Source organism: Periplaneta americana, chromosome 2 (assembly GCF_040183065.1).
Source record: "Periplaneta americana isolate PAMFEO1 chromosome 2, P.americana_PAMFEO1_priV1, whole genome shotgun sequence".
Lineage (NCBI taxonomy): Eukaryota > Metazoa > Arthropoda > Insecta > Blattodea > Blattidae > Periplaneta > Periplaneta americana.
The window spans coordinates 60,644,763-60,654,564 of NC_091118.1; the positions used below are offsets into that span (position 1 = coordinate 60,644,763).

Sequence of the window (9,802 nt, forward strand, 5' to 3'; positions counted from 1 at the left end):
GTGTGAATCAGTAAAGTTGTTTGACATTATTGTTCTCCATAGCTCATAATTCACAAAAATAAGTAACTAAAAATTTCGATTGGGTTTGCCCCTTTATCTTCACACTGCCTCACTTGTATAATTATGTTTTGCGAATTATGTAATGAAATATCTTTGTATAAATTACTTCATTCCAATCTTCTTCATATAAAGTGAATTACAATTTTTTTGTGTGGTAGTATTCTATGGCAAGGAGGATAAATCGTGGGAAAATATCTGGTTGAAAATGAAAAATTTGGACGAATATGAAAGCCTGGAGACCACAGACGAAGAGAAGGGGAAAGAAGAGGAGGAGGAAGAAGAAGAAGAAGAAGAGTCTGAGATATATAGCAAAGATTGGACCAAGACAGATGCCAGCACTTTAGGTTTGTAAAAGTTGTTTATTTCTCTGTTTCACTTTAGTAAATATTTCAACTGTTAGAGTAATTCTACATGAGTGATATGTAATTATACAGTTATTCCACATGAGTAGGGCTCCTAGATTTCAACACCAAAAAACTGGAACGCTCCAGATTATGAATGATTTCAAGGGAAAAATTGTTCCAGGACTGGTTATTGATCCCAGAGCCTTTGGCTGAACGCACCAATGCTCTTACCAACTGAGCTACCCAGGAACTTCACCCGACACCATCTCACCAACTGAGCTACCCAGGAACTTCACCCGACACCGTCTCACCAACTGAGCTACCCAGGAACTTCACTCGACACCGGCTCAATTTTTCAACAGTGTCGGATGAAGTTTCTGGGTAGCTCAGTTGGTGAGAGCATTGGTGCATTTAGCCAAAGGTCCTGGGATCGATACCTGGCCACGGAACAATTTTCCCCTTGAAATTATTCAAGTCTGCTTCACAGGGAGCTTTACCTGAAAGCTAGATTTGTACTCTAGATTATGTTGATAAACCTCAATTTCTTAATCACCAGAAGAAGAATACATGTTTCTACAAAAAACACCTCAGCCAATTTTAGGATATAAAATAATATAACCTCCATCCCATCTGTTTATACCTACATCAGGAATAGGGTAAAATTTGTAAATTTGTAACATACAATTCGTAAAATTGTAAAGAAATGATACTTGAATTTGTAGGATCATGGCCTGGAACCTGTTATTTTCTACTCCACCCACAATTTACAAGAGTATATTTTGTGAAACACAAAAATTTGTAACTTTTTTCTCCTGTAATTTGTACTTTCGCGAAAAGAGCCCTGCTGTTCGTCTCAAGAACCTCATCTCACTAGATGTTATTCTGCTTTCATCATACTGTTATAGGGTCCATGTTCAGCTCCAATAGCAAAGAACAGATCTTGCCAAAGTTTTGTAAAGATGCAAAGGTGTGTGTTTACACTGAAGATGGTTCGAAAACCTGCTTTATGATGGATTTTTTTCTCATATATGTTCAATTCTTTCAGGAATGATCAATTGAGTCCAAGGTTCTTAAAAAAGAATTTACACTTTCCAAATGTTGTTATCCAAACAGATTTTGTTAGGTATTGGTGCTTTGCCACGAAAGGTCATTATTATATTTTTCTCAGAATGAATTTCCATGGAATATCTTCCTGCTATTAATTTTAAGTTGTATATTGAACATTGTAAATCATCTTCCGATGTGGCAAGCAAACTAGGACATCAGTAAATACCTTTATAAGTTTTAATATTTAATTAACGACGTACATAATTAAATGTCTTTAGTTCTTTTTAACAAGTTTTACCGTTTTTATTACGTGAGTAATAATCTAATAACATATTCCTCCGAATCATAGGGCTTTGTTTATTATACAGTGCTCTTATTTCATTTCTCTTCATTTTATGTGAGAAATACAACCAACATATATAGGTATCGTTTGGATAGATTGCGAGTTCATTGTCACTTCGTTCTCGATTTGAAAGATACTAAGCATTACTAAGGAGTATATGCTACATGAGGAATTTATTGAAAAATTGTGCTTCTCCCAATCAGGGGTTGCTATTCACAAAGTATAGCAAAAAATAAAAAGAACAGAAAATATACAGATTTGATGCATACAATTCAAAGCTATTTAAGAAATATTCAGACACAAATTTTTATTATCATTATCATCGTTGCATGTTTTGGACCTAGGGGTCCATTATGGTCTCTATCCAATGTTTGAAGGATCGGCCCAAGAATCTCTTGCCCGCTGGTTGGTTATTTAGAATCTGACGAGGTATTCTGTGCCTGTCCAGAGGCCAAATGTGGCAGCCCCACCACTGGACTTGCTCATTTCAGGCCAGTAACCTAATCAGAGGACTCATCTTACTAAAAAGTCTCAAAGAAGGTACAAACTTTCAAATAAGCCAAAAAGATACAATATCGAGTTACACAACATGTAAGTGCCTACAGATGATTGTTTAAGATTGGCAATGATCTTTCCATTACACAAAGGGCCATTTTCCTAAGGAAGGTGTTGTGCACTTTGAAGTGCCTATAAAAAACAAAGAAATGGGGTTAGTGCCCCATGCTCTGATCATAAGTCCAACAAATTCAACTGACGTCAAATAGTATATATATAGCATATAGAGTATTAGTTGGAAGGCCGGAGGGAAAAAGACCTTTAGGGAGGCCGAGACGTAGATGGGAAGATAATATTAAACTGGATTTGAGGGAGGTGGGATATGATGATAGAGAATGGATTAATTTTGCTCAGGATAGGGACCAATGGGGGGCTTATGTGAGGGCGGCAATGAACCTCCGGGTTCCTTAAAAGCCAGTAAGTAATAAAGTAAGTAAGTAAGTAATAAAGTACAATCAGCTCATAGATGTTACATTTCTCCTTGTGGAACTGAGATATCTGATCATCATTAACGTCCCATTTAATTGTCGGGTCAATAATAGTTGCCAATAGTAGATTTATCTCCCTTTTTCTAAATTGGTTTAACTATGGAGTCTTTTGGAGAAAATATCACATTGCACTGACAAATTACATAAACAGCTTAAGGAGTAGAAATTATTTCAGAACACGCTTTTAGAACTTTCCTTGGTATTTTATCATATCCAGACTAATTTTATGTTTCAGATGATTTACTGATTAGATTAGATCTTTATTAGTCGTAAAAATTACAAGCATTTATGGCATCGTCAGTACACACAAAAAAAAAAATCATATCGGCAATATAACAATACCGGTACAAACTTAATTCTAAGTAACGTGCAAGACTAGAATTCATTTAATTATACATTGGGAGTGAAACACAGAATCAAGGAAGGATTACACAAGATGCTATATATTACATCATAGCTATTTTATTATGAAAATTTTAATAGAAAAGCATAGAGAGTTTAATATCGAAACACATGTAGCATTTATTTTCATAAAAGCATTCGAGAAAGTTAACAGAAAAAAGCTTTTAGAGATTTTATGCCATGATATGTACCAAATCAAATCATTTTTTCCATTTATAATTTATATCAATAAAATGAAATTGCCTTAAGAACTGAATGCGGAACTACCAGCTGAACTTCAACAAACCAAGGTGTTAGACAGGGGTGCAGTCTTTCTCCTCTCATATTTATCATATATATGAACCATATTTTCTACATTTGGAGGCAAAGTCCTCATGCCGGAATTCAAATTAATCTAAACATGTTTCTTGATACATTACTGTTTGCTGATGATCAGGTTCTCAACGCTAAAACAGATGATCTACAAATAATCATTTCACATTTCTTCTTCTTCTTCCCTTCAAGTATTAGGCCAAATGGCCTGTTACGATCTCACAGGTGAATTTTCAATCAGCACTTCTTTGGACGACCAAGAGATCTCTTCCCATTTGGACGATAATGGGGCATGACTTTTGGGATTCTATCTCTATGCATGCGATGCAGATGATTTATCCAGTTGTTCTGATAATGTTTTACGTGATTAATTACAGGAGCTTCAAATTTTAAAATGGAAATCTCAACAGAGAAAACAAAAATCGTGGCATTTTTAGGACAAGATCCAATTCCAAGTAAAATCATGATAATAATAAACTCACTGAACGTGTCAATTCATTCAACTATTTAGGCTATAATTTATCTTATATTACTCATGAAGTTATTGCAAACAAAATATCTAAATTTATAAAAAATCTCTGGAGTAATTAACATAGTCTTCAAACCCTTCCAAATTAAAAAAACACACAAGGCTATAAGTCTATAAAACACTAGCTTGACCAGTTCTGACTTATGGCAGTGAGGCATGGACAATCAGAAAAGCTGATGAGAAAAGGCTAACAGTAGCTGAAATGAGATTTATGGGACAGACAATGGGATGCTCATTGCTTGAACACCGTAAAAATGAAGACATACTGAAAGAATTAAAAATAGATTCTATAGTTCATTTTGTTCAACAATATAGACTTCAACGGAAGAAACATGTTGAAAGGCTGGATCGTACTAGATGGCCTGGACAAATTCTTGCCTATGTACCAAGAGGAAGGAGAAATTTGGGAAGACCACAAAAACGCTTGCATGAGGCTGTAACGGAACCACTGGGGTCTAACACGTGAAGGACATGATCATGACTATATATTACAATACAAACTTAATAATAAGTAGCATGCAAAAACAAATTTTTAATAATTATACATTAGAAATTAATCATTCTGTAAAATGCAGCCAGGGCTGACTTCAGCTACGAAGTCCATCTGGGAGCATTTAGCTCGACTTCCCAATGTCCAGCACCTTTGTTGGATGCATGGTAATGGTAATATACGTAATTCTTCCAGTCTTTAGTTGCGTGTGGTATTTTCTTACCTACTTTCTCTGTTTCTTCTCTTCACCCCTTGATTTCAACTCTGATTACCTGAGAATTAACGAAGGCATAACACAGTGGTACTCACTAGAAATTAGTCAAGTATACACATTTGTTTTCATTTTGAAAATACAGTAGAATCCCTCTTAACTGGCACCAAAGGGACCAGGCCAGTTCCGGATACGAGATTTTGCCAGATAATTGAATAAATATCGGTTCGTATTTCATGGTGCCAAATGTTGAAACTGCAGCCATATGACGCTTATTTCTCTATCGCTTGCTCATAACTGAATAAACAAAAACTGTGTGGATTCTCACATCACACAACACAAGTTAATGCACTAATTCTAGGTTCGAATATTCATTGAAAATGAAAGTTCGTGCGAATTTTCTAATGTGGCAAACATAACTAAACATAAAAACTGTGTGGATTTTTTTATTAAAACACATTACACAACACAAATAATAGATTCATTTTAAGTTGGAATATTCACTGAAAATGAAAGTTCGTGTTAACTTCCTAATGTGGCAAAACTGATGGCCCAGAATGTGACAATCTGGCTTGCTGTTGTTTTGGTATTGTCGGTTAGAGAGATTTTACTGTAGTGCAATTTAGAAGGAATTCTTGTTTCAATTTTTACCTCACCAGTCTGGTTTATTTCTCAATTCAACTTAGCTTTTATAGCTTACTTCTTCATTATTTCGGTGAACTCATATCCTTTCAAAAAATATTGTAGAACACATGTTTGTGTCTATGGAAAAAAAAAAGTTCTCAGACTCTCACTAAAACCGTGAGACACGCATTTGGGACACTAGCACAGTTACTAAAAGAGTAACTTACTAAAGAAGTAACATTTACTAAAAGTGTAAACAACATGTGTTCGGTGCACGCCACACCTGGGTATCTTGAACTAAAAACGTTTGGAAATCTCTGTTTTAGTAGTTACTGTGCTATATCACAAGACACACACTGAAGTGACAGTATGTACAGTAGTGGCAAAAAACTTGGACTGACCCTTGTAGCTGATACAAAAGAATCCTGTGCTGTGTATTGTGTCAAACTGTGGTAATTTCAATATGGTTAGTGAAGCCAGAGGTATGTACTATTATTTAATGTAAAAATACGGAGTTGTCTTTGCCGAATAGAGGTAGAAATGTATTATTGATGCCAGACGAAATTAAAACTCTCAAAGTTTTTTTCGTCTGTAAGTTTGAGGCACTGAAGGAAACAAAAGACGGTAAGAATCGAATAAATGCAATAAATTTTATTGTTACAATTAATTATACAAGATGGATGTGTTTTGTGACTAGCTACAATTGAATCTGTTACTCTGTGAAGAGGTTTATTAAATCTATATACTTAGACTTCAACAAACAAAATTTGATAACTCAATCCCAAGGGAAAAAATGGAACTCTCTGCATCAAAATCCACAGTTAATTCCCGATTTGCCACGGAAATCGTCTGTAGCTGCATTTAGATTGGAACAGGCCATGATTGTTTGGCCAAACACCTGCATAGAATTGGAATATATCAGTCCCCTAACTGCCTATTGTGCAACTCAAACCAAGAAATGGATTCGGAACACCTCAAAATCTGTGCTTCAGTGGCTAGTCATGATAATATCTTTGAAAAATAATGGAGTGCAAGAGGTCAAATGACTTTATTGTCAAACGCCTGGCATTACAAAACAACAACAACATTTGAATCTGTGACTCTGAAATCAGCTACAAGGGTCAGTCCAATTTTTTTTTTTTTTTTTTGCCACTACTGTACACTAGTGTCGCGCATTACAGGTGCTATGCTCGATTCAAGTTTGTCGAGTACGGTAAAGTTCGATATTCGTCGAAGTTCGCTCTACAGAACAAGGCCTCTCGTGTTTGTTTGACCTTGTTATAAAATATTTGCTGTCCTTCACTCATGTTTTAAGCCCTTAAGAATTTTAGTACACATCTTGTGATTAGTTTTTCATATCAAATAAGACTAAGTTTTTAATGTCTTGGTTGCCTCTCTGATGTTCAAACATTGCAAGACACTAATGTTCACCTCAATAATGAAACCATAATTACCAACACTTTAACGAAAGATATTTCTCACTTCGATTTAGATTAGATATCATTCAGCTATACAGTTAGCCTGCAATGACTGTTGTAATCTTGAGTATTATTTCCTTTAATTTCTTACATATGCCTCAACTGTTGTGTGTCCCACAGATTGGTCTGAGGGTACAGAGTACACGAGAAAACCACATAGCAATGGAAGCATAGACAGTCAAACATATTACGTCAGGAGTGATGAAAGAAAACTACAGGAATACAATTACAGAAACAGGAAGGGTAAGGATGAAAAAGAAAGTGAGAAGGGAAGGTATGCAACTCAAAATGATCATAGAGATGAAGCCAGTGATAAAAGGAAGGACAAAGGAAAACACGAGAAAGGAGAAAGGAAAACTGGCAGTAGTGGAAGTATTCAGTATGCCTCTAATAAGAGGAAGGACAAAAGAAAACACGAGAAGGAAGAAAGGAAAACTGATAGTAATGGAAGTATTCAGTATGTCACTAAGAAAAAGAAAAACAGTAGAGATAAAAGAGAAGAGAAAGAAAAAGACAATGCAAAAGAAACAGGCAGTAGCAGAAGTACCGAAGATGAGAAGCATGGAGAACAAAAACAAAAGCTTGAAAGAGATGAAGATGATCATGGAGAAGTTCAGAGGAGACAAGATATAGGAAGAAAACGTGCAGGAAAAATGGAAAGAATGATTGAAGAAGATAACTATGAAGAGATTGAGAGACAAAGTAGAAGAAGAAATCGTGCTGGAAATTCAGACGAAAAGCTTAAGAAGAAAGAGGGAAATACTGGAAAAAGCCTATCAAAATCTGATCAGGATACAGACGAAACAGATGACTTCTTAGAGCAAGGACATCCTAAAGAGAAACGAGAAAGAAAACTTGAATCCCAGAGTGATCGTGGAAAGGAAATTAAAAAGCATTATAAGGAAAGTAAAACTAAAGTTGAGAATGATGATAACAGTTTAACATCAAAGGCAAAGATTAAGCAATACGATGATAAAACAGGAAAAATGAAGAAATCTGATAAACAACAAGAGAAGAAGAAAAACTTAAGAGATGAGTCACATGACAGAGAAATTATTGCTATGAAAGAAAGGAAGCAAAAGAAGTTGTATGACAGAACTTCTGAGGGCACTGAGGAAGAGGAGGTCAGAAGACCAAAATCTGTGAAGAGTGACAAATTCTCGTCAGAACAAAAACAAAAACTTAAAATAACTGATAAAAAAGAAAGCACATGGAAAGGTGTCATGATGACGAAAAAACCTGATATAAAAGATCAACAGTTAGTTGAAAAGAACAAGGAAAGGAGAACACGAGATAGATCTGGTGAATTCGTATCAGAACACAGCATACAAAAAACAGACAAGGTAGAGAAAGATTATGGAAGAAGAGGTGATCAAAGCAAGGGCAAAGAAAAGGAAAAGAGAACACGAGATAGATCTAGTGAATTCGTATCAGAACGCAGTATACAAAAAACAGACAAGGTAGAGAAAGATTATGGAAGAAGAGGTGATCAAAGCAAGGGCAGAGAAAAGGAAAAGAGAACACGAGATAGATCTGGTGAATTCGTATCAGAACACAGTATACAAAAAACAGACAAGGCAGAGAAGGATTATGGAAGAAGAGGTGATCAAAGCAAGGGCAGAGAAAAGGAAAAGAGAACACGAGATAGATCTGGTGAATTCGTATCAGAACGCAGTATACAAAAAACAGACAAGGCAGAGAAGGATTATGGAAGAAGAGGTGATCAAAGCAAGGGCAGAGAAAAGGAAAAGAGAACACGAGATAGATCTGGTGAATTCGTATCAGAACGCAGTATACAAAAAACAGACAAGGCAGAGAAGGATTATGGAAGAAGAGGTGATCAAAGCAAGGGCAGAGAAAAGGAAAAGAGAACACGAGATAGATCTGGTGAATTCGTATCAGAACACAATATACAAAAAACAGACAAGGCAGAGAAGGATTATGGAAGAATGGACGATCGAAGCAAGAGCAGAGAAAGAAAAAAGGTACAAAATTATTTGAAAACAACAGACTTTGTACAAGAAACATCTAAGGGTATATCAAAGTGCTTACAAACAAAGTCTCCAGAAAACTGCAATGAATATCTACTTCAGATCTGTCGACCATCTATGACACATTTTAGATCATATGCTAGGTTGCTAGCTAATGTATCCTTGCGCGAGGGAGACCTATTGTACAGGCTCTATCAAGGTAGTCCGAAAGTTAGGCAGAATTACAGTACCATGTAAATTCCATGTCCTATGAAATGTTTAGTAAATCATTATAGTTTGAGGCTAGTCTAAGATATTCTGTTTAAATATTTTGTAACATAGAAAAATAAGTAACATTGGTACATGTAAAAAATATACGAGATAAAGAAAAATTAATGAACACGCACTCCAACATAAGATCCTTTAGTGAAAATGGATACATTACTTCTATATTTACATAAATATTAAATCTTATGTATTTTTTACAGTATAAAGGACCGAAATATTGGACGATGTTGTAACACTACAAATATGCTCTGAGGATGTCTCAGTAACAAATCTTCATATTTTTAAAACTAAGATATGAATAAAATTACATACAATCTTTTCAGTTCTGAACATATATCAAGATTAATCATTTGATTCGGTTCAATCTAACAATAAGCGTTAAGTAAGTGCATTCACATTGGTTTTCGTCCACACCTGTGGAGTAACGGTTAGCGCATCTGGCCAAGAAACCAGGTGGCCTGGGTTTGATTCCCGGTCAGGGCAAGTTACCAGGTTGAGGTTTTTTTCGGAGTTTTCCCTCAATCCAATATGAGCAAATGCTGGGTAACTATCAGTGCTGGACCCCGGACTCATTTCACCAGCATTATCACCTTCATCTCATTCAGACGCTGAATAACCTAAGATGTTGATAAAGCGTCATAAAATAAGATGATTCGTTTCC

At 35.6% G+C, this 9,802-nt stretch overlaps 1 protein-coding gene across 1 annotated transcript; it reads left to right on the forward strand.

Moving 5' to 3' along the window:
* The first annotated feature begins 229 nt into the window (after positions 1-229).
* On the forward strand, positions 230-9,447 carry LOC138694151 (cylicin-2-like). The gene is made up of 2 exons (XM_069817742.1): positions 230-404; positions 7,004-9,447. The coding sequence occupies exons 1-2, from the start codon at positions 266-268 to the stop codon at positions 9,109-9,111; spliced, it is 2,247 nt and encodes a 748-aa protein (XP_069673843.1). The 5' UTR covers positions 230-265; the 3' UTR covers positions 9,112-9,447.
* The last annotated feature ends 355 nt before the right edge of the window (positions 9,448-9,802 follow it).

What these genes read in the sequence shown, in the direction of transcription:
- LOC138694151 (XM_069817742.1), top strand. Translation starts at nt 266, where the DNA reads ATGAAAAATTTGGACGAATATGAAAGCCTGGAGACCACAGACGAAGAG. An exon ending in GACAGATGCCAGCACTTTAG is followed by an intron (nt 405 to 7,003) that starts GTTTGTAAAAGT and finishes TGTGTCCCACAG; the next exon opens with ATTGGTCTGAGGGTACAGAG.